This window comes from Tenrec ecaudatus, chromosome 15 (assembly GCF_050624435.1).
Source record: "Tenrec ecaudatus isolate mTenEca1 chromosome 15, mTenEca1.hap1, whole genome shotgun sequence".
Lineage (NCBI taxonomy): Eukaryota > Metazoa > Chordata > Mammalia > Afrosoricida > Tenrecidae > Tenrec > Tenrec ecaudatus.
The window spans coordinates 114009617-114035164 of NC_134544.1; the positions used below are offsets into that span (position 1 = coordinate 114009617).

The 25548-nt window shown below is 43.3% G+C and overlaps 1 protein-coding gene across 2 annotated transcripts in view; it reads right to left on the reverse strand.

Annotated features, from left to right (window-relative positions):
* LRCH1 (leucine rich repeats and calponin homology domain containing 1) overlaps nucleotides 1–25548 on the reverse strand; it is a 240645-nt gene that overhangs the window by 101428 nt on the left and 113669 nt on the right. For both annotated transcript variants that reach the window (XM_075533138.1, XM_075533137.1), the window contains exon 2: nucleotides 17304–17448. In XM_075533138.1, coding sequence (XP_075389253.1) covers nucleotides 17304–17448 — 145 coding nt within the window. The remainder of the gene's footprint in view (nucleotides 1–17303; nucleotides 17449–25548) is intronic.

Below are 25548 nucleotides of genomic sequence, written 5' to 3' on the forward strand. Positions count from 1 at the left end.
GAAAGAGGTGACGGTTTGCTTCCTTAAAGCTCCCCAACCTTGGGAAGCCTATGGGGAGTTCTAGTCCACCCGGTGTGGTCAATATGAGGAAGAATCCACTCTAGCAGTGGGCAGTAACATGATGGGTGAGTCACTTAACTGCTTTCACATGATCATCCATCAAACAAGGATTCCTAGAGAGGGCATCACGCTTGGCGGAGGGGCAGCCAAAAAGAGAAGACCTTCAGCAGAGGGAATCGGGGGGGGGGGGTGCAACAGTGAACACAAACATGAGGACGACTGTGCGGAGGGCCCCACACTGGGCAGTGTTTCACGCTGCTGTGCACAGCGTCTGAGTCGCCTAGCAGCAACAACTCTAGATGACACACATGGCTGCGTGCTCCACTATGAGCCCAAAGTATGGTAGTTCCAGCAGCTCCAGAAGCAGCTGGAACACAGCCCTGCCAATCGGCGGCTGACAGGGCACCCTGAACGCCCTTCGGGGCCGTTCTCCTCGCATTCACGGAGTCTCCATCACTGTGAGCCAAACCAAAAGCAACTAAGACCCAAAACAATGGAACGCTTTGCAGAAGTGAATCGCGATTTGTCAACTGTGATGGCCTGTGTGGTGGTGAGGCGCTGGAAGCCATGTCCCTGCCACTTCAAAGGCCAGCAGTACTGTCACTGGTCTCTCAAATGCCCATAGTGTCGCCCAGGACAGACACGTTTCAGCACAGCATCCGGACTAACAACAGACAACACAGAAGGAAGTGGCTTCCTACTTCCGAGGCGGTAGCAGCTCAAGACCTTATGCATAGCTTGGAAGCACTGTCAGATGCCGAAGGCCGAATTAAAGGAAGAGAAGAACAAGAGGGTGCTCACGGAGGGACCCTTTGGGCCAGAGGGTGCTACTCAAAAGGTGACTACTCAGGAGGAGCTGCTTTCTCAGAGTAGAGTCGAACATGGTGATGTCAATGGAGGAAAGCCTGTGGGAAGGGAGGCTTCAAGATCTTCATTTGGTGATGGGGCACAACCCGAAGCAGAAGCAGCTCCAGAAGTCTACCCATGATCAGAACTTGGAAGGCGCAAAGTATGAATACAAGAGAGTTGGCAGCCACTAAAAATGAAATGTAACACCAGAGGCACTAGTGAGCCAAAATGCACTGGTATCGGTCATTTTGAATCAGGAAATCATATGATTTGCTATTCTGGGAATGACATGATCCAGAGGAATGGCGATGCATTCATTGGGGAAAAAGGCATTTCAAAATCAGTCTTGAAGTACAATGCTGACCTTGAAAGGCTTCTTTGCGCCTCTGAGGAAATCCTGTTACTTTGGTAACTGTAATGCAAATGTATAGGCCAACCACAGAAGTTAGCCATGAAGGAATTGAAGAACTATTTCAACCACTTCAATTTGAACTTGATCAAGCATGCACTCAAGATACATTGATAATTACTGGAGATTGGAATTCAAACATTGGAAATAAAGAGGAAGTTACAGCAATTGGAAAATATGAACTCCATGAAAGAAATTAAGCTGGAGATCATAGAATGTAAAATAGCAACGGCAACACAAAAAGTGACTATCCACATGGACTCTCTACTTGAAATACACAGAAAACAAATTGACTACATCTGTGGGAAGATAAGATGGAGAAGCTCAAAATCAGCAGCTAAAACTAGACCGGGACTGACTAGACAATACACCATCAATAACTCATATGTAAGTTCAGAATGAAGCTGAAGGACATTAAACCAAGTCCTTGAGACTCAAAATACAACTTTGAGTCTATCCGACCTGAATTTCAAGAACAGATTTGACACATTGAACATTAACGACAGAAGACCTGATGAGCTAATGGGAGGCCATTGTGTGAGGCTGGGTTAACTAGAGAAACAAATCTAGAGCCACTCATATACGTATAAGAAAGAACTTTATATCAAAGAATAATTGTATATTAAGAAAATGTCCCAGCCCAGTCTAGATCAAGTCCATAAGTCTGATATGAGCCCCTAAGTCCTAATCTAGTTCTTAACTTCCTCTTCAGACTCATTCAGCCACATGTAATGATGCAAAGTGCAGGAAGATCAGAGGCCGGTGAATGCAAAGTTTTGTGGATCCAATGTCTGTGGAAGCATCTCATCTCTGGCACAGGTCTCCATGTGGTTCCTCCACTTATCCAAGTGTGGCTTTTCAACAGGAAGGTGAAACAGAGAGAGAAAGGCTCTCATATGGCTTGTCAACAAGAAGATAAAGGCAGAGAGAGGGGCAAGTTCCCAGAATCCTCATGAGAAGGCCACACCCACAAGGAGACATAATCAGTCTGTGACATGATTGACAGGCTACACTCTACCCCATTCACTCTTAATACCCTAAAGTTGACATGAGATTATATACTTACCACACATATCAAGAACATCATCCATGAAGAAAGAAAAAGAAGACATTTTTTTAAAGACAGGAAAGGAAAGATCAAAGTGTATGCCGTAAGACACTCTGAAACTTGCACTTAATCACAGAGTAGTTAAAACAAAGGGAAGAGAAAAGGAAATCAAAGAGCTGAACAGACATTTTCTAAGGGCAGCTCAAGAAGACAAAGCAAAATATTATAATGAGATGCGCAAAGATCTAGAGTTAGGAAAACAACGAGGAAGAACACACTCAACATGTTTCAAATTGAAAGGACTCAGGAGAAAAATCAAAGCTTCCAGCTGCAAGAGTGAAAGATTCTATGGGCAAAATATTGACTGATGTAGGACGTATCCCAAGAAGATGGAAAGCATAGAGTCACCACTATACCAAAAAGAACTGGCCAACATTCCATTTCAGGAGGAAGCATATGAGGAATATCCAAGGGTGTTGAAGGAAAAAGTTCAAGCTGTACTGAAAGCATTAACTAAAAGCAAGGCTCAAGGAATTGGTCAACTGAAATGTTTCAACAAGCTGATGAAGTACTGGAAGCGCTTCCTCATCTATGCCAGGAAATGTGGAAGACAGCCCTTGGCCAACAGACTGGAAGAGATCTGTATTTGTACCTCTTTCAAAGGTGACCCAACAGAGTGCTCAAACTATAGAACAATATCATTGATATCACACACAAGTAAAATTTAGCTGAAGATCGTCCAACAACGGTTGCAGCAGTACACTGACAGGGAGCTGCCAGAAGTTCAGGCCAGATTCAGACGAGGACTTGGAACAAGGGATGACATTGCTGATGTCTGATGAAAACTTGGCCAAAAGCAGATAATACCATTAACATATTTACTCTTGTTTCATTTCTTATGGCAAGACATTTGACTCTGTGGATCATAACAAACGATGGATAACCATGAGAAGAATGGGAATCCCAGGGCACTTCATTGTGCTTGTATAGAACTTGTACGTGAATCAAGAAGCAGTTGTGAGACCAGAACGTGGGAATCCTGCATGGTCTAAAATCAGGAAACGTGTGTCTCAGGATTGTATCCTTTCACCAGACTTATTCTGTCTATATGCTGAGAAAATCGTCAGAGAAGTTGTTTGATATTCAGAAGAATTCGACATCGGTGTTGGAGGAAAGCTTATTAACAACCTGAGATATACAGATGACACAAGTTTGCTTTTTAAAACTGTGAACTTGAAGCACTGGCTGATGAAAATCAAGAATTACAGCCTTCGGGATGGATTACACCTCAACGCGAAGAAGGCCCAAATCCTCACAAATGGACCAACAGGTAACATCACGTTTAAAGGTGAAAAGGCTGAAGTTGTCAAGAATCTCCCCTGTTGTATCCACAGTCAATACCCATGGAAGCAGCAGTCAAAATACCAAAGACCTGCTGTGTGAGGTCAATGTGCTGCACACGACCTCTTTAGAGTACTGGAAAGCAAGGATGGCCTTTGTGTCTGTCGCAAGCCAGGCTATTGTCAATTCCTCGTATGCATGTGAACGTTAAACAATGAATAAAATGGTTGAAGAAAAATCGATGCATTTGAATTGTGGCGCTGGAGAAAAATATCGAAGGTCCCATGCACTGACCAAAGGACAAACCAGTCTGTCCTGGAAGAAGTGTGGCCAGAGGCCTCCTGAAATGCAAGGAGGGTGAAAGTTCGTCTCTCATACTTTGGGCACGTTGTCCGTTTCAGTCCTGTATCGCGCTTGGTCAAGTAGAGGGGCAGGGAGAGAGAGCAAGGTCCTCAACAAGATCAACTGACCCAGTGGCTCCAACAATGGGCTCGGGTAAAGGAACAATTGTGAGGATGGAGCGGGGCAGAGCAGTGGTTTGTTCTGTCATGCCCAGGGTTGGAGCACACTCAAGGGAATGTAACAACAAACCCGCCGATAACAATGAGGAATACGAAAGCGCTTAGGTCAACACTACATCTATAAACGGGTGCCGTGGTTCAGCGTTCGAAATCTCGCATTCTCTGTGGGAGGCCTGGCTCCATGCCTCCTGTGCAGCCCCCATCACTTTGTCACTAAGGCGTCTCAGCTGCCGTGATGCTGACCGATGCAGAACATCCACGTGGGAGAACAATAGGGAACGAACTCAACATCATAAAGGAGACCAGATGCCCTCGGGGGGGATAGAGATTGGTTGTTGTGAGGTTGTTAAGTGCTGTGCAGTTGGTCCCCAAGCTATGACCCCTCGTCACCTTTCAGTGCTTCAAGTCCCATGGCTCCAACACAAGACAGGCCTCCACAGGGAACCATAGCACGAGGGCGGAACACACACACTGGAGAAAAATCACCCATTTGGGATCAAAAGGGCAGCACTTACCCAAGGGCAAAGCTCAGAAGGGTTAGGAAAAGGAGGAGTCGAATCACGGGTGGAAGTGGGACACATGATGACATCGTGAGCTCTCTCTCTGCCATCAAGTCGTGGCTGACACCCAGTGAGCCCATAGCACAGGGTAGAACCGGCCCCCTGGGTTTCCAAGGCAGAAAAGCTTTGTGGGAGTAGAAAGCCTCACTTTTCTCCGCTGAGTAGGCGGTGGTTTCCAACTGCTGACCTCAGAGTCATTCGCCGAATGAAAGGGCTCGCCATCAATGGCGTGAAAAATGTGCGGGAATTGTTAAGTGGGAATCTGCTCTATACATGGCCGCCCAATTCACAATAGACGGTGAAACAAACCACGCCTATAGCTCCAACGGACAAGTGCACACGCCGTCATGAAGATGGGATGTCGGCTCGAAGGCAGCTACAGGGACCCCAGGCTCTCCACACACACAGTCTCAGGAGGGATTGTAGCCAGACAGGATACCTTAGCTGATTTTGTTGCTTAATTTTCTTTTTTTAATGCCAGCAATGTTTGTCTTTCTTTAAAGGCAAACATGCCTTTCTGCTCTGCATACGGCCCTGACTCTGTCTTCATACAGGCCCTGCTTCTGACCCCATCTCAGAAGACCATTGCCTTTTTCCTGCTAGTTTCATCCTGAAAAATCTGCAAAGCCAAAGATGTCCCCTCTGTTTCCCTTGTTCCCTGTCATCACCACCAGCAGTATCCACCCATCTTCGCAGGCCTGCTCATCAGCGTGGTGCGTCACAGCCATATGACCTGGCTCACTGCAGTGGTAGTAACACCTCTCTCTCTCTCTCTCTCTCTCTCTCTCTCTCTCTCTCTCTCTCTCTCTCTCTCTCTCTCTCTCTCTCTCTCTTTGTCTCTATCTCCTTGCAGTCCTTGGCTGTGTGACCAGGCATCTTCTAGAACAGGGGTGTCACACTGGCGGCCCGTAGGCCGCATGTAGCCCCGAGGTAATTTTTTGTGGCCCACGATGCTCTGAAATAAAATGTAACGATAGAATTGTGTATACAGTATTGCCTCGATCTCCCCTAAGCGCTATTTTCTTCATAACAATTATTTTCTATTTTCAATTTATTTCAGAGCATCATGGGTTGCTATGAGTCAGCATTGACTCAACGGCAGTGAGTTGACTTTGAGAGGGATAAATCACTTTCCTGTTTCCTAAAACAAATGATTTTCACTGCCGTCAAGGTGATTTCTACTCACAGGGACCCTGTATGACAGAGCTGAATTACTCCAGGGTCTCTGAGGCTGAAGTCTTTATTTATTTATTTAAAACATTTTATTAGGGGCTCTTACAACTCTTATCACAATCCATACATATACATACATCAATTGTATAAAGCACATCCATACATTCCCTGCCCCAATCATTCTCAAAGCATTTGCTCTCCACTTAAGCCCTTTGCATCAGGTCCTCTTTTTTCCCCCCTCCCTCCCCGCTCCCCACTCCCTCGTGTGCCCTTGGTAATTTATACATTGTTATTTTGTCATATCTTGCCCTATCCGGAGTCTCCCTTCCCCCCCTTCTCTGCCGTCCCTCTCCCAGGGAGGAGGTCACATGTGGATCCTTGTAATCAGTTCCCCATTTCCAACCCACTCACCCTCCACTCTCCCAGCATCACCCCTCACACCCTTGGTCCTGAAGTCTTTAAGCAGATGGCCACATCTCGCTCCTGTCAAGTGGAACCACCTTGCAGCTAGCAGCTGGACACCTGACCACAGCTGCATCTGGGCTCCCATCTATCTCCAAGCTAAAGCAAGAGTTGTGAAAGGGTGCAAATATGACAGCCCATGTCCCAAACAGTATGTTTTTTTAACTTGTAATCTATTTTGCATAAAATTAGTTCTGTACTTAATACCCAAACGATAGCTTAATAGATAAACCCTATTTCAGCTATTAAGAAGTGCTGGCAAAGCTAATGATGACAAACAATGGTTCTCGCCAAAGTCCACCTCTCCTTTCACGAGTGTATGCTCTTTCTCTTTCCTTCTTCTAAGCCCGAGCAGAATGCCCACACTCTCAAGAGAATCTGATACGTTGATTGTTCATGAAATGTCTGTGTTTCAAAGGCACTTTATAGGAGAATGAAGCTTTCTGCTGCCTTCAGGTCTTACATCCTCACAAACCCTACAGCGGTTTCTTGTAGGTTTTCAGATACGTTCAAGAATTACCATAAACCAAATATTAAGAAGATGAATTACAGCATTTAGCCCCTTTTCAGAGTCTAAATCTATGAGATATTTATAAAAAGTCTCCTGAGGTCTGAAGCAGAACAGAAAAGGAAACCATCAAATTGATAGCACACTAGCTATTATAAGCATAATGTCCCCTTTGTTTCTGCTCTTTGCCCCCCCTTGCCCTTCCCCAATACAAACACTGATCTAAAGCAACCTCTATTCAGGTGATGTGAACAATGGAAAAATCCTCTTTGTAAGTCTTGCCAAATATGAGCTATACTAAACAGAATGGAATGTAATAAAAATATCCAATTACTAACTCATTCACACTTAATGAAAGCTGGTCAACTATCAGGCCAATAGACACAATCTCGCAGGCCAAATATTTTAAAAATATACTAAGAATGTTTAGGGGTCACTGACCATCAGTTCCACCTTCAGAACAAATGATTGAATAGGTTCCTCCAGTGAATGGAAAGTCCACAGGCCTTTTCCAGCTCTAGCAGTCTTTGAAAAGAATCATTTCAAACTCGAAGATACTCCTTCCCAACGACAAAAGAGAGCGCGCGGTGCTTTAAAGTTCCTACTGCTCTGTCATTTGACCAAGCACAAGCTAGCTATAAATACCCGTTCGTGGACATACACGGCAGTCCCGCCTCAGGGAAGGACTCGGGTCCAAGGATGACTAAGTTAAAGCCACTTCCATCCTTGAGTGTCCACAGCCTGCTATCGACAGCAGGGTTTGCAGCAGTAACTCAACACCCTGAACACGGATGAGGCAACATCTGTGAAGGATAACATCAGAACTCTATGTTACAATATTACAGTACCGTAACTAATGGTAAAATGTATCGTTAGGAAAAGATAGTAGCAAGGGCAATTTGCTGTCATGCAAACTTGTAGTAAATCAGAGACAGCCTGTGTGTAGTGCATATTTGTATGTATACACACCAAGTAGTTATGCATATTTCATATGCAAAATATATATCTTTCTGGTTGGAAATTATACAAACGCACAGGGGTCTTCCAAAAGTTCACTAAACATGTGTATTATATGAAAACAATACCTGAATTTCAAATTTTATTTTTGCACCAAAATAAGCTCCTATAAACTTGTTGTAAGAGGTCTGTTATCGCACGTTGGTGCCTCTCGTTTGCTCAGCGGGGTGAGGTCGTTTACAGAGAACCTCTGTCAGGCAACAAGGATTGTACCCAAACTGCAAACAAAAACGTCGCGTTTGGGAATGAAGCTTGGATGGAAGGATACTGCAATTTCTGAGGGCCTGCAAAGAGTTTGGGGGGACACCGCTGCCACAGAAGCCAGCAGTTTACAAAGGGAGAAGCCATTTAGGGAAGAGACTAGACCATGCGTCCTCAAACTATGGCCCGTGGGCCACATGTGGCCCACCGAGGACATTTATCCAGCCCGCTGGGTGTTTTTGCCTTGTTTTGTTTTTTTTTACTTCAAAATAAGATATGTGCAGTGTGCATAGGCATTTGTTCAGTAAGTGAGGTAGTTACTTAATCTGGTGTCAATTTGGGACTTGAGGGGATTAAGAGTGAAGGGGTGGAGTCTAGGCTGTCAATCAGGTCATAGCCAATGAGTCCTCTGTATGGGCATGGCCTTCCCCGGAGTTTTTGGTTTTTCTTTAAGTATAGTCCAGCCTTCCAACGGGTCTGATGGACAGTGAACTGGCCCCCTGTTTAAAACCCCTGGACTAGACTGTGTTGAACATGAAACCAGAACACCATCTGCAACAATTTCCAAGGGAACATTCTTGTTCATGTCTTAATTGAAAACAACCAATGATTAATAGGAGAAACAATAGCCAACACCATGGCCATCTCAACTGGTTTACTTTCCAAAATGCTGACTGAAAAATCATTCAGCAAACATTCTGCTCAATGGGTGCCAAAACCGTTGTCCCTGGATCAGTTGCGAACAAGAGCATAGCTTTCAATATGCATTTTAAACAATGGGGAGCAAGATTCTGAAGCATTTCTTACAAGAATTGTAACAGAGATAAAAGATGGCTTTGCTCGTATGGTCTTAAAGACAAAGCACAATCAAAGCAATGGCTACCAAGAGGTGAAAGGGGTCTAGACAAAGTAAAAGTGCAAGAACAAAGTCATGGCTACAGTTTTTTGAATGCTCTATAGGCATTTTGATTATTGAGTTTCTGGAGGGCTAAAGAACAATAACATCTGCTTATCATGTAAGTGTTTTAAGAAAGCTAGGCAAAGCTTTAGCAGAACAACACCCAAAAAGCGTTACCGGTGTTCTATTCCACCACCACAATGCTGCTCCTCATTCTCCCAGCAAGCCAGAGCAATTGTCTAAGTGTTTCCATGGGAAACCACAAGGCATCCATCTCACAATCTGATTTGGTTCATTCTGATTTCCTTGTTTCCTGCTCTTAAAATATCTTCACAGGGAACTCATTTTTCTTCTGTTCATTAATGCATGAGTCTGGGTAGACTAGAGAAACAAACTCATGGACACTCAATGGTGTATAAGAAAGAGCTTTATGTACAAGAGCAATTGAATATTGAGAAAACATCCCAGCCGAGTCCAGATCAAGTCCTTAAGTCTGATATTAGCCCATATGTCCAATACCAATCTATAAAGGCCTTAGATCACAGGCCAGTGGGTACAAAGTCTTGTGGATCCAGTGGCAGCAGAAGCAGAAGTGGATCTCAGTGCTGGCAGGGGTCTCCACGTGGCTCCTCCAGTTCCCAGGGCATGGGGTTTATCAGCGTTGTGCCATGTGTCTTGTCAGTAGAGCGTCTCTCAGGGAGTGACCAGAGAGAGAAAAAGAGTCTCTTGCCTCCCAGAAAGAAATACAGGAATTTCCAGAATTCTCAGGGGAAGGTCATGCCCATACAGAGGACTCATTGGCTATGACCTAATTGACAGCCTAGACTCCACCCCTTCACTCTTAATCCCCTCAAGTCCCAAATTGACATCAGATTAAGTAACTACCTCACTTACTGTCACAGAGTTGATGAGGACTCACAATTGCATAATCCATGTAGTAGGTTCAAACCCTCTACCCACTCTTTGTGAGAAACGTGAGGCTTTCCACTTCTGCAGATTTACAGTCTCAGAAACCCAGAGGGGAAGTTCTACTCTGTCCTATAGGGTCGCTGTGGGTACAAACAGAGTCAATGGCCATGAGTTTTCCTCCCCTGGTGACTTAGTGGGCTACAAATTGGACTAGTAACCAGCAATTTAAAACCAAGGAAGAACGACGAGGTTTTTTACTCTCATAAAGATTTAGTAACTTGGAAACCCACGGGGCAGTTCTACTCGCTCCCACCGGGTTGCAATGAATTGGAATCGACTGGATGGCAGTGGGCGTCTTCTGTTAGTGATGTAAAAAGACCATTGTGTTAGTCTGAGTTGATTAGAGAAACAAATTCAGAGACATGCACTTGTGTCTAAGAAAGAGCTTTACATAAAAGCTCTTTTAATTGTATTTTACTGTATATTAAGAAACTGTATATTAACTGTATATTAGGAAGACATCTCATCATAGTCCAGATCAAGTCCAAAAGTCCGATATTAGCCCATATGTCCGATACCAATCTATAAATTCCTCTTGACTCACACAATACATGCAATGACGCCAAATACAGAAGAGCATAGACCAGTGGTGGGAAGTCTTGTGGATCCAGTGGGGATGGAAGCATCTCAGCACTGGTGTGGGCCTCAACACGGCTCTTCAAGCTCCAGGGCTCTGGCTCCATCTGCATAGCTCCATCTGGCGCATCAACAGGAATGTCTCGCAACAGTATGTGTCCTACCTCCAGGAAGGAAGACAGGATTTCCCAGAATTCTTAGGAGAAAGCCATGACCACACTGAGGCCACATTGGCTGACCTTATTGACAGGCTAGATTCCACCCCTTTGCAAGTTGACAGATTATGTAACTGTCACAGCTACTTTGATGTGGTTAAACCCCCGGAACCCTCAATTCCTTAGGGAGACACTAAATGCTTGGAACCAGTGCTTACAATTTTCTTGAACTTGATGGAGTGTATGTTGAGAAATGAAGTGTATAATTCTCATTTTGATCTTTCATTACATTTGTTCAACAGTTTCCAAGTCCCATGTATTTACTGGTTTGAGAGATAGAGATATATATATATTTTTAAACAGTTGTCATCAAGTTATCCCATGGCCACCCCCCATGTATCAGAGGAGGATTGTGCTCCACACTGTTTCTTAGGATTTTTTGGAACTAGAATTGTCAGGATTTTCTTCCCAGGAAACCTCTGGGTACTTGAACCACTGACTTCTGATTTGCAGCAAGTCCAGTAGCGGTGTACCCCACACAGATAGTCTATGTATTCTGCAGAGTAAGTCACACAGCAGTGCTACAAGGCTTCCAGTTTACACGTGCGTAGATTTAAACACGTCTCTGTGATCAGCGGGTGGCTGCAGACAAGTTGTTTCACGAATATACTTGTCTTGCTAGAACAGATCCCTGATGTCACAGTTGGGTTATGTGTTGTGCTAATAACCACAAAGACACCAGTTCAAAACCACCAGCCATTCAGCAAGGGAAAGATGAGACTCTCTATTTCCAGGAGGATTTACAGTCTCCGAAACCCACAGGGCCAGTTCTACTGTGCTAGAGGGTCACTGTGAGTTGGCATCAACTCAATGACGGCAAGTTTGAATTTGGGGTTCTCTTAATCTTGATAGATTTCTTTGAAGGGTCCACAGCAACTTCTGAGGGCGTTCTAAGAGAACTGAAAACTGCACTCGTGAGAAATAGGCCAGGGAAGTCTCACTGAGGATTTTTCCCTTGTGACCACAATGCACTTGCTCTTTCTTCCAGGAGAGCAAGAGCTGTCCAATGAGAATGCCATTGGGAAACCTCACCCTCTCCACGTTACAGCCCTGACCTTGACCCTTGAGACCTCTTCTTCCTTCCTCAAATTGAAAGGTTACTTCAAAAGAGCATGGCGTGAGTGAAAAATCAAAGAGTTCTAATAAGGATTATATGAAAATACTTCCTTCAGAAGTGTGAAGACCTCAATGGAAGATATGCCAAGAGATATTAAGTTTATGTTTGGATATTTCATTTAATACATGTTTCTATAATTTTGTTATAAGATGTCTGGCTTACTCTTCTATATGTATAAATGCACACCCTAATTTTTCCTTTGAATGAGATAAGTTCTTCATACAAAGATGTGAGGCATATTTTCCATTTTTGGAACACACCATCAATGTTCTCAGTTCTAGAGAGAAGAGACATGATCTTGTGACTGAGACCTTTTCACTGAAATGTCAAGGATAGGTCGCATGCCTTAAGGATAAAATCCTGAGGACTAATGAACATTAGTACAGTTCACAACAGAAAATATCAGATCTGAGCTTTCTAAGACAATCCGAGGGCCCAATCTGCTTCCTCGAAGCACCGGAATAGACAGCAGTATGTAAAGACTGTTCTCAGAATGGTCCCCACAAGAATGTGGCAATACAGGTTGTACCACGAGCAGGAAGTTGGCTCTCGCCGTACATTGTTTAGCGGCCAAAAACAATGCCGAGCTTCAGAGGGGGCAGTCTACACAGATTCCTTTTGCGGTGAGATAACATTTGTCCAAGAAACGTTCCTTGTCTTGGCATGCAGTGCCCCAAAGTAAACTGTGAGCAGCTTGGGAAAGACAGCGCCTTCCAATGAATCAACCAGATCTTGGTGTGACCACCTGCTGTACAGAGCGTTTGCTTTCCATTGGACTCCTTCCCTGGCCTCTCTGAAATAGCAGCCCTCGCTCCTCGGTGGTTGCTAAGAGCTGTGGGACTCCAGGTGCATGTTTCCCTGAAGTACATTGTCTTCAGGAGCCTCAACAATAGCAACCTCTCCAACACCTTAAAATAGCGTTTAAACGGTGTGAGGCTTTGCTGTGTTCCCTAAGTCCAAAGCGTTGGTTCTTATAGGGGTAAGTCTTGCTCAACCACTGGCCTTGTCCTTGGATTGAGGCACCAACAGGAAGAGATACAGAGGCACATATACTATACTAACCTAACCTTTTGCCACAAACACCAATGAGCAAAGATGAAAAGTTCAGATTGTCCACAAACTATATACACAGCAACAAACGACAATTTTCTGCGAATGTGACCTTTCTATCCTGCAAGCAAACGCGGACAACATTTACATATCTTCTTAAGGGCATCTCATAGCGAAGCTTTTCTCAGGTGTTAATGATGCTCGGGTGTCCAATAATTTCATTCCACTTGGATTAAAAGCCAACAACCACGGAGGCATCACTTGAGAAATCCAATGACACTTTGACTACTGCGCAAAACGACTGCAAGACTCCTTCAGAGTTGAAAACCAGAGATGTCAGTGTGATGACGAAGGTTCGCCTAACCCAAGCCATAGCCTTTGAATTGCTATGTATTCAAAAGCTGGACAGTGAAAAAGACAGACAGACAAAGTGATGCCTTTTAATGTTGACATGGAATACAGAATTTCCTATAAATTGCCAGAATGAAGCAGTCAGATGTAGCATTAGAATGCCAAAAAAAGAGTACTCTCAACATATCCCAAATGAAGGGGTTCTTTGAGTGGCAAGACTGAAGAACTGTGTGAGAAAAATATTGACTGATGCAGCCAGCATCAAAAGAAATCAGGAGCAAGACAAAATCATTGTATCAAAAGGAGCTTGCGTACAATCATTTAAAGAGGTGGCATATGATCAAGAACTGACAGCACTGAAGAAAGAAGTCCCGAATGTACTGAACACGTTAAGAACTTGACAGAACGGGCAGAATTGACAGGTGAAGTGCTTCAACAAGCCAATGAAGCACTAGAAGCACTTATTCATCTCTGCCAAGAAGTTTGAAAGATAGCTACATGGCCAACCACTAGAAGAGATCACATCTACCATTTCAAAGAAAGGTGATCCAACGGAGTGCAGCAACTATCGATCAACATTAACATCACATGCAAATAAAATTCTGCTGAAGATTGTTTTTAAAAACCGTGTAACAGTACATCAACAGGAAGCTGTCAGAAATTCAAGTCAGGTTCAGTGGAGGATGTGCACTGAGGGCTGTCATTGCTGATGTCAGACGGATCTTGGTTGAAAGCAGGGAATTCCAGAAGGATGTCTGCTTGTGGCTTACTGACCATCCACACGCATTTGACTGTATGGATCACGACAAACTATGACTGACATTGAGAATGATGGGAATTACAGAACACTTCACTGTGCTCATGTGCAACTTTTGCACTGAGCCGTCCTGCAAACAGAAACAGGGACTACTTCATGGTTTAAAGTCAGGAACGGTGTGCCTCAGGGTTGCACCCTCTCGTCATACTTACTCAACCTGTATGCGAGCAAATAATGTGAGAAACAAGACTATATGAGAACACAGCATCGGGATTGGAGGAAGGCTTGCTAATAACCTGCAATAGGCAGATGATACAACCTTGCTTGCCGAAAGGGGGAAGACTTGAAGTACTTGCTAATGAAGACCAAGAGTGTGAATTACAATTCCATGTAAAGAAGACCAAAATCCTTGCAACTGGACCAACAGACCACACCCTGATACATGCTGGGGGGAAAAGATGCAGTTGTGAAAGATGTCGCTCTGCTTGGATCAATGTGGGCAATACTGCATCTTGGGGGTGCAGGAACAATGGGAGCGGGGGTGGGGCACTGCAACGGCAGATACCTATACTTACAAAAGTTTTCAATTGACAAGGGGGTGCTGAGTAATTTCTTTTCCTGAAAATGGGGCAGTAAGCCAAATAAGTTTGGGAATCTACAATGCCAGAAGAAATATGTCATCCATACCCAAAACTTTCTCAGTGCGTGTCACAGTACAAATGTATATCTATACATTTATTACATATTAGACTACCAGGGTTAAAAATGTGGTAACAATGAGCTGGGCGTGTTTTTCCATGTAAAGTCGAGGCCAGTTATGATGGCTCAGTGTCAGAATTCTTGCCACGGGACAGGCTCCATTACCAGGCAGCACAGCTGATGCCCTGGAGCGGAGGCTGTGCATGTCGCTATGGTGCTTTAGACATTTCATTGATGCGCCCAGACTAAGATGAGGAGGAAAGAGCGAGCAATCAACTTCGGAAAACTGGCCAACGAAAACCCTGTAGATCAAAGCAGTTCTATCTATTGCACATGGGGGGGGGGTCACCAAAAACAAGAAGGAAAATTAATTATCATAGCTTTTGGGGTATTTTGTGGGTTGGGATGATAGAAGACAGATATCTTAGAGAGATATTGGACCTAAACCTATAGACACTGCCTTTTGGCACCGCCAAGAAATTCCCAAGTACATTTTTGAATGGTTCTTAGGAGGCATCAGGTTCAAAATAGTCAAGTGAGCCGACATAAATAAAGAGTGTCCTAATAGTAACTTACATGCTGGTAGACTAGAAAGACAAGTTGACTTAAAATTAAGTACGCGCTTTACTTAAACCCATCAGAGCCCTGGTGACATAGCGTGTTATGCATTAGCTTGGTAATCATGAAACCAGCAGTTCAAATCCATGAACTGCTCTGTAGAAGGAGGCGGCTTCTGCTCCCCTTCCGATTAAGAGCCTCACAAATACACAGCGGCAGTTCTGCCTTGTCCTATAGGGTTATTAGGAGTCAGAATCAACTTGATGGCATTGAGGTTGGTTTTCCTTTTAAATCCCAAAGAAGGAGGTGAAGCAGTCCTACAGAAAATCTGTAGAGAAGCAGATCTTTGCTACAAAACAAGAGAAGGCCGATAATTCTCAGGGGCCAAGTAAAACAAAATTAAAAGTAACTGACAATCTTATTTATCATAAATTGATTCTACGCTTCATTCACTGGGAAGCCTGAACTTTAAAAGTTTGGTGTAGCTGTCATAAAAGCCTTGCTAACAAGGCAATAAGCCACACGATCGTCTTCCACACCAAGATGATAGATACGACATGCGTGACATGCCTGAAGGCTTCGTTCCAATTCGAGCCTGGAAGCCCAGCTTTAATAGTAGAGGCACAGTTGGTACAAGAGCTCCCCCATGTCTCTACTGGCAGCCGGTCAGGTATTGCGAAGCAAGGAGCAAGACCCGAAACAGTGTGCAGGGCACTTACACTGATTGCAGTCCTAATTCCTGGGCTATCCACGGGAACTGGTATTTTACTGAGGAAATGCTGATCTCAGGTAATGGGCTATGAAAAAAAATCCCATTGCTATCGAGTCAATGAAGAATCGTAGCAACCTTCTGTGGTTTTTGGGGACTAACTGTTCACGGATATGGAAAGCCCAATCTTTCTCCCATGGAGTTTCTGGTGGTTTCGAAATTCCAACCATGCGGATTGCAGCCCAGGATGTAAGTACTACACCCTCAAAGCTCCACAATAGGCTAGAATAGTGGTCCTCAACCTTCCTCATGCTGCGACCCTTTCATACAGCTCCTCATGTTGTGGTGACCCCCCAACCATAAAATTATTCTCGTTGCTACTTTGTAAGTGGAATTTTGCTACTGCTATGAATCGTCATGTAAATATCTGATGTGCAGAATGTATTCTCATTGGTGAAAATTTAACATAATTAAAGCATAGTGATTAATCACAAAAACAATATGTAATTATATATTGTGAAATATTTATTTCTTTCTAATTACAAATAAATGAAATTTTGTCTTGAAGCATGGTGTAGTAACAGTCTTCACGCCGGTGACTCGTATGTGGGCATGTCTGCATGCAGGTGGATCCGCCTGGAGACGGATAGAGGAGCGGTGTCTCGGTTCCTAAGACCATCAGAATTATGGTCTTAGGCGACCCCTGTGAAAGGGTCATGACCCACAAGTTGAGAACCGCTGGGCTAGCGGGAGGGCAAACTTTTTATATGCCTTGAGTTGCTAAGTGCTCCTCCCTAACTTTGTGGGGTGGCTCAAAGGGAGCAGGGCTAGTCAGGTACAAAGTCCAGTAACTCCCAAATTGCCCAGCAAGGCTATTCTTCCCTTGCTCCTGGGTTCACTTTCACTACTTCCTCCTCCTCCTCCGAAATCCACATCAATATCTGAAGACCATAGGCCAACAATTGTACAAGGACCGCATGGGTAAAGAGTGTAAATGATGCAATATACATCGCTACACACACACACACACACACACACACACACACGCCATTCAGGAAAATCTCACACCAAAACAGTATCACTGGCACTACAAACGTGCTACAAAAGATATTTCTTAGATATCTTTCTTATGGGAATTTCTTAAAAGGATGAGTAGGAATTGCAAAGAATGCAGAAGAAAAGCTGACAGAAATTAAAATGTAATTGGTGTTTCATTTTAACTTGACTTTGATGGCAGCTTTGCCAGTAAACTTACCTTAAATTTAAGTAGGTCAGCATCTGCAAATTCACGATCGCCTCGGGAATCACTCGGATACAGTTGTGGTACAGATTAAGCATTTCCAGTGATACGAACTGGCACAATTCCATTGGAACTTCAACCAGCCTGTTTTTAGATAAATCTATGAGAAAAGGAAAGATACGCTTGTCAATAAATATCCAATGTAATCAATTCAATCTTGTAAATTCTATTTCTTAACCCATTAATCAAATTTAGAGCTAAAGGGACAAAGGAAAGCATAAATACTGTTAAAATGATTTTAGTTCACACCATCAGTTTGTAAATCCTGCTTAGGATATATGGAGGAAGTGAATTACTTTTAACTCTTCCAGAAAATTGTTTCAAATGCATTCTCCCTAAGTAAGTATCCACTAATATCCCTGAGTGTGTGTGTTTGCTATGATGATTTAATACAATTTTGTATTCCTAACACAAAGAGGATCCTGATCTGGGATATAATCTCTGTTGTAGACGGGGAGCATGGTTTTTAAAGCCTGCACACATGAACATATAGCAGACACAACACATATTTTATTCTCTAAAATAACCGAGTACCAAAAATGCACAAGACCTAGTTAAACGGTGTCTATGTTGGATGACACTCTGTATAAAACAGATAATGGGGGGCGGGGAAGGATCTTATTGGCCCCTTGTAAAGATGATTAACTATGTTCTATACAGCAGCATGTACAGTATCGCCAGTCCAAAAATTAGAATGTGGAATAATCATCAATAGCTAAATCTGGGTAGACACGATGCCCCAAATGCCACGAACACTCCCTATATTAAAGAGATACCATGACTGAAACAAGAACTGAAGCATTAACAGATCACTACCCGGTCAGGAAGGGCAGAGTAAAAACTGACGATGTTCAGTAAATAATAGATAAATGGCTAGGGAAGTACACACACAAAAAATTTAAAATGTCAGTCCCATGAGGAATCTCAAGTGAAAGAGCAACTTTCCGTGCCTGGCCTTCTACTACACAGAGGGCCACAGAGGAAAACTGTTCCTTGCTGTGCTCTGGGCTGTGTCGTTTTCAGAGCAGATTGCCAGCCTTTTCTTCGGAGGCACTTCGGGCTGATCTTGAACCAATGTTTAGATTAATAGTGGAGGATTAAGTATTTGCTCCACCTCAGGCCCTTCCAGACCCCTGGTCACACAGAAGTCACACCCTGGGCAGCTAACTGCAACGTCAGCAGTTGGAAACTACAGCTGCTCCGCGGGAGAAAGAAGAGACTTTCTACTCCCATAAAGACTTGTCTTTATTGTTGTTAGGTGCCATCAAATCAGGTTCAACCCACAAGAGAATTGGCGCATTTGAAATTGTGGTGCTGTCATATCATGGAGGTGAGCACAAAATGATATGTTTTTTTTTCCTTTGATGCCTGATAATTGATCCCTTTGACACCTCATGATCACACAGACTGGTGTGATTCTTCCATGTGGGCTTTGTTGCTTCTGAGCTAGATGGCCACTTGTTTACCTTCAAGTCTTTAAGACCACAGATGCTATATCTTTTGATAGCCAGGCACCATCAGCTTTCTTCACCACATTTGCTTATGCACCCGCTTTGTCTTCAGTGGTTGTGTCGAGAAGGTGAGCATCACAGAATACCAATTTAATAGAAGAAAGTATTCTTGTATTAAGGGATACTTTAGTGGAGGCCCAATATCCTTCTGCTACGTTAATACTAAACCTATAAATATATGCACATAGATCTATTTCCGCATCCATATATGCTTCCTTCCACCCAGACCCCCTACTATCATGATCCCAATTCTACCTTGCAAGTCTGGCTAGGCCAGAGAATGTACACTGGTATAGATAGGAACTGGAAACACAGGGAATCCATGACAGATGAGCCCTTCAGGACCAGTGGTGTGAGCGGTGATAATAGGAGGGTAGAAAGAGGGTGGGTTGGAAAGGGGGAACCGGTTACACAGGTCTATCTACATGTGACCTCCTCCCTGGGGGACAGACAACAGAAAAGTGGGTGAAGGGAGACGTCGGACAGGGCAAGATATGACAAAATAATAAATTTATAAATTATCAAGGGTTCATGAGGGAAGAGGAAGTAGGGAGGGGGAAAAAAGGAGGACCTGATGCCAGGGGCTTAAATAGAGAGCAAATGTTTTGAGAATGATGAGGGCAATGAATGTACATACGTGTTTTACACAATTGATGTATGTATGGATTGTGATAACAGTTGTTTGAGCCCCTAATAAAACGATAAAAAAAAAGAAAGAAAGAAATTGTGGTGCTGGCGAACAATATTGGCAGTATCAGGGTCTGCTAAAAGAACAAGCAAATCTCTCCTGGATGAAGCACGGCCAGAGCGCTCCTGGGTGGAACGTGAGGCAAGACCTTGTCTTACCACGTACTTTGGGCATGTTGTCAGGAGAGAGAGTCCCTGGAAAAGGGCAGTGGGCTTGGTGAAGTGGAGGGACAGAAGAGGAAGGCCCTCGGTGATGGGGTTGACACAGCGGTTCAACAATGGGCTCAGTCATAGGAACAATTGTGAGGATGGTGCAGGACTTGGCAGTTTCTTGCTGTATTGTGCACAGGGTCACTATGTGTTCATAAAGACCGAAGTCCCCCAAGTCCACGGGGTGATTGTCCCCGGCCGTAGAGGGTCACTTTGAGTGGGAACTGACATGATGGCAGTCAGGGACCTTAAGCAACAACCAGGCACAGGTGACGTCGTAGGTGCAATGTAACAAAGTGTAAGGGGTACTGGTAGTAACTTTTTAACTACCCTACTCCATGTAAGCAGTCAAAGTCTGAAAATTCTTACTTGAAAAGTGAAGTATAAGATTGATAGGATCACCCAACAAAAGTACAAAACAAGAAAAGGAATGCTCATAAATACTGATGCAAAACACCCAATCACTGAGGATCCCATAGAAGGATTAACATACTCTGAGTAATTGAACATTATTTTAAAGGTTGATGTTGTTTGCTGCTTCCAGCTGATGGCAACTTGTGTGTAAGAGAAATGTTGCCTGACATAGTAGATAAGAATTTTAAAATAATTCAGTATATGCATAAATAAAAAGTGAAATACCACATGAAATAGCATATCAGTACTAAATTTTGGTGAAATACTACACTGATTTTTTTGCCTTAAAATTATTTTTAAAAATTCATTGAGATATTGTTTATATACCATAGTACTAATTTATTTGTAGGGCAGCACTCAATGATCTCTACTACCTTTTCCAAGCGGTACAGACATGGACAAAAATCAGTTTTAAAACACTTCCATTCTTCATACAAGTGCTCAATAAAAGGAGAATGCCTTGTTTTTAGTCAATAACAAGGGAAGATGCAGTTAATTTAATTCCCGAGTATTCCAATGAGTGGATTCATGTGCATAGTCACTGTTTGTATGCTTTAAACAGGTATTTGCACGGAATATGTCATTTGCCTTGAAAAATTCTATCACAGAATTTCCAGCATCTGTCACCAAGCCTGTGTTTTCCAACCACTGATGCTTCTTTGTTTTCAACTTTCATATTCCAATCACTAGTAGTTATCAATGCATCTGAACTGCATTGAAAATAATAGTCTACACACGTACAAAAGAATGAATATGACCTACTCTAAAATAATAGAAGTAATGAAACAATGACTAAAGCAAAGCAAGTCAGACAAATGAGATGTGTATGTTTTAAGTGCTTAGAATAAACTAGATAACCCTCTTTACACATTTCATCTCCATGAATGCTACATGAATTAAATGTTCAATGGCAAAAATGTAGCCATACTAGTACTACAAGAACACATAGAAACTTTATGTAGTAGATCTTAGTAGGTCTTTTCTGAAATGGCAAAAAATGAAAACTGGTTAATTTGATACATAAAAGTCAAGTTGTGCCACGGTAAAGCAAACAAATCTCCATCATCAGCACCAAATGACCATCAAGGATGAGTGGGATACGCATGAATTTATAAACCCAACAGGCTAGTTTATCTCTTCTTTTCTTTAAAAGTTTTAGCTGTACTTCTTATGTCCTACAATTCAATCATTTAATCATAACAAGAAAACTCGTACAATCATCACCACAATCAATTCTAGAGTATTTCTTTCTTCGTTGTATTCATTGCTACAAGTGTAATTATTTTTCTTTAATTGTGGCAAAAAGATACACAAAACATCCTCCAATTCCACAACCCCCCTATGGATAATTCAGTGTCATTGATTACGTTCTTTGTGCTGTACAACTCTTACTGATTCCTTCTCCAAATTGTTCCACTATCATTAACATAAACTCAATGCTCCCTAAGCATAAACTCTTCCTCCTTCACCCATGGTAACCATTGGTCAAGTCTGGTCTCTTTTTGCTTTTTATCATATTTTATTATTTTTTAAATCACTTTATTGGGGACCCTTACAGCTCTCTTACAGTTGTATCAAGCACATATGTACCTATGTTGCTGTCATCATTTGGTCTCTTTTTTCTTTGGGGCTAGTTTCTTGTTTACATGAGAAGAACATCTACAGTCAATTCCAATGTGTAAAATCTCTGTGGAACAGATGATGAATAGACAGCTCACACGAGTGGCTCTTAAGCTTGTGAAAGGATGACCGCATGCACTCAGGTGAGAGTCGTGCAGATTAGGGCCACGTGTGAGCATTTTCATCTATTCATCTGAAGAATATCAAAAGCCTGACAACACATTGCAGTGATGTACAGGGGCAAACTGATAACATCTATGAAAGCGAAGAATATATACTGCAATCTAGTAATCTTTAGGGATCACCAGATAAGCGCAAATAATGAACATTTTCAGCACTGATTCAAGAGCAAGATAGTAAACAATCTAAATACCCATTAGTGGCGGGCTGTTTAAACATTAACCTACTATCAATAAAAGTTATAAATAATACTAATAAAGTAGCTAAAGAAATATCACTGTATTATTAATTTGATTCACACGATGGAATGTAACAGTAATCATTATTTTCCATAATAGAATGTTAAGGAAAGCTCCATTGACAGACAGAGCTGCCTCATCATTAATGACTTGCTAAATACATGGTAGAATAATGTCCTGGTGAGTGTATGAGTCTGACGTTTTCAATGGCAATGTATAATACAGATTACATTTGCCTCCCCCACCCCCGTCCTCCTTAGAGTATCCACCAGTCTTCAGATTTGGAAAGATTAGTGGTTTTCCTTCCCATAATTTCCCCGCTGGCTGTTTGACTTTGTTAACTTAGAAGTAGGAACTGTGTTCTGACGGCTGATCAGAGCTTCCGGGGAGATGGGATTCACCATGGCGCCTGGCCAAATATTCATTGTTCCTCATTTTAAATGGCATGTGATCTCGCCTTTTGAATTCTTCTTTCAATTGTTCTACTCTGTATGTGCTCCCCCCCCCCACAGGAATCCTCTTTTGAAAGGCGTCAGAGTATAATAATAAACACAAATAAGTGGGAGGAGTGGTTACCTGCCATTCCCGCACCTACCGGCCAAATTATCAGACCCCTGTGTCCGCTGCATTGATGATAATTTATCTATTGTCATAAGTCTGTATTGCAGGTTTCAAATAATGCAGGAAATAATTGTATTTAAAAAGTCTCTGTATCATGCTCAGAGGACAAGCGGAAGGCCCTCAACAGGACGGCTCGACATGGAGGGTGCAGCGACGGGCTCACCCATAACAACAGCTGTAAGAACGGCGCAGGACCGGGCATGGTTTTTTCCTGTTGTACATCCTGTCCCCATGAGTCGGAGCCAACTTGATGACACCTACCAGCAACAATGTATACCTCGGACTCTCTTTCGATACTCAGTTTCCTACATCAACCTGTTAAAATGCAAGCAACCATGAGAAACAAAACAAAGCTTTCCCTTTTTGTCTACCTGCCCACATGTTGAATTGTTGGTGTATATTCAAACACATATACTTCATATACCTTGCCCACAGAAATGGGAAACAGAGAGCACGGTCAAGGATTCGCAATGTGAAAGGGGAGCAGAAATAAACCCAGAATTAACGTGAATACAGACGTTGTCTTTCTTTCCTTTACAGTTGTCAGTGAGTGGATTCCACCCTGGACCTCAGTGTCAGGGAAGAACTGTACTCCACGTGGTTTTGGGTGGCTGAGTTTTTGAGGATAGCCTGCCATGTCTTTCTTCTGAGGCCGCTCTGGGTGAACCTGAACTTCCCAAACTGTCGGGGACCAGCCACTGTTTCCACAATTGAGGGACATCATCATGGTTCAGGCAGGATGCACAGTGTTCAATCAGAGCCAGGCATGTGGAGGAACAGAGATGGAACCCAGTTTGATAAATAATCAATGGCCAAGCCTACTCTCCATTAAGTACATGCTGTGTGGCAAACTCTAGCTTTGTGTCTGGAAAGGTATTTCCACCAAGGACGAAACAAAAGCTCAGAAAGCGATGGCTTGCCCAAAGCCACATAGCGAAACGTACATATTTAGAACTGAAACCTAACAGAGTACGTCCAAGTCTAGAGCCTGGCCAAGAGCGCTTCCCACACCTTCTTCCATGGCATGATGCCAAGCAAGACCACCATGTGTCCTGTGGCTGTATAGTCAGATCTTGAAATCAGTTCAGTCATGGCTGTTGAAAAACAATTGGAACAGAGTCAAAATTTTAAAAGCCGAGTGAGAAAGGGCACTACTTGGAATGAGAAGAATTACAGGTCAAGGTCTGGGACACTAAGAAGAGGCACAGAGAGTCCCTTCAGGAGTCTGATGAAGGAAACTGGGTGATGGCCAAGACTTTGGAAAATACACCTATTGAGAGTGGTTGGTTGGCTGCCATCTTTGAGTACGGGCACGGTTGTTTCTGACTCTGTTGGTCAAGAAATTTGGTTGCTAGGTGATGCACGTTTCTACCAGTGCCCTGGCCTCCAAGCTTTCCCCTGTCGGTTATCATTTCGGTTCACTCACATTCTACAAATTTGGGTCCCTTGTGATTTCGCTTCATTGGCCGTGACTGAACCGAGGTGCATCCTTTGGTTTTAAGCCCTGAGTCTTAGAAAGACAAAACAATGAACTTTCGGTTGCGTTTGCATTTGTCCAAAGTGCAAACAAAATTAAGTTAATGGGTCTGTGGTGTAACCCACAGCACAACAAAGGCGTAAATGCCCTGCAAAAAAAAAGAAAAACAAGTACTGAAAACAATGTGTCCAATGAAGGATTTAATTCCAGAAGCGACTGCAGGAAGCTTGTAAGTAAAAACACTAGCTGTTGCTAAAGAATGATATTAGCTTTTCACACACTTTATTTCCTTGAAAAGCATAGGATGGGTCTCCAAATATAATTAGACTAATCTTACAAAAGCACGCTCATCACTAAACTGTTTAGGATATGTTCTCAAATCCATGACTTTCCATATAGACTCGTGTATAAGCCGAGTTTTTCAGCACATTTTGAATGCAGTTTTTGTGGTAAAATTCGGTGCTTCAGCTTGTACTCGAGTATACGCGGTACTGTTTTTCCTTGTTTCTCAGTATCATTTCATGTTCAACTAACTTTGCTTTTTGAAGCGAGAAAGAGGAAACAAATGATGTCCAGATTTTGATGTCCACTTTCCTATATTTTAGGAAATGATATATATAAATGATGTCCACTTTCCTATATTTGACTTAAAGGAGTGCTGATGGCTGTGCAGGGCGAACACTAGAAACAGAGGATGGTGACGTGGCCCAGCGTGGACCACAGAAGGCACGTCACTGAATTGCACGCACGGCACATGTTGAGCAGGCAGACCACTTGTGGCATACGTGGTCTCCACCACAGACACAGCGCAACGTTAACCGACGCGTTCACTTGAAAGCCCGGGAGGCACTAAAGGCCTCACTGTCTGTACTGAAATGGACAGACCACGCAGCAGGTCCCTCATCCGGGCTCCCCAAACAGGAGGCTGTGTGGCCACTGTGTGTCTCCCTGCACCCACCTCAAGCTGGGCCCGCCTGGGCTGTAGGCCTGCGCTGGGGCGCTGGGGAGCCCGCAGCTCTGGCTCAAGACCTCCAGGCAGCAAACCGGAACCCCAGAACCATATCCTGCCCACATCCGTGTTTTAATTAGAGCATTCACATGAAAGCCAGAAGTCAAACAATACATTTTGCCGCTGCCAAAACAAGCTCGGCGAATCCCTAACGGGCAGCAGTCCGATGAGTGAGAGCAAGCAGGGAAGTGGGGAGAACCGTGTTGGGGTGGGGGTGGGGGGGTGTATCCTC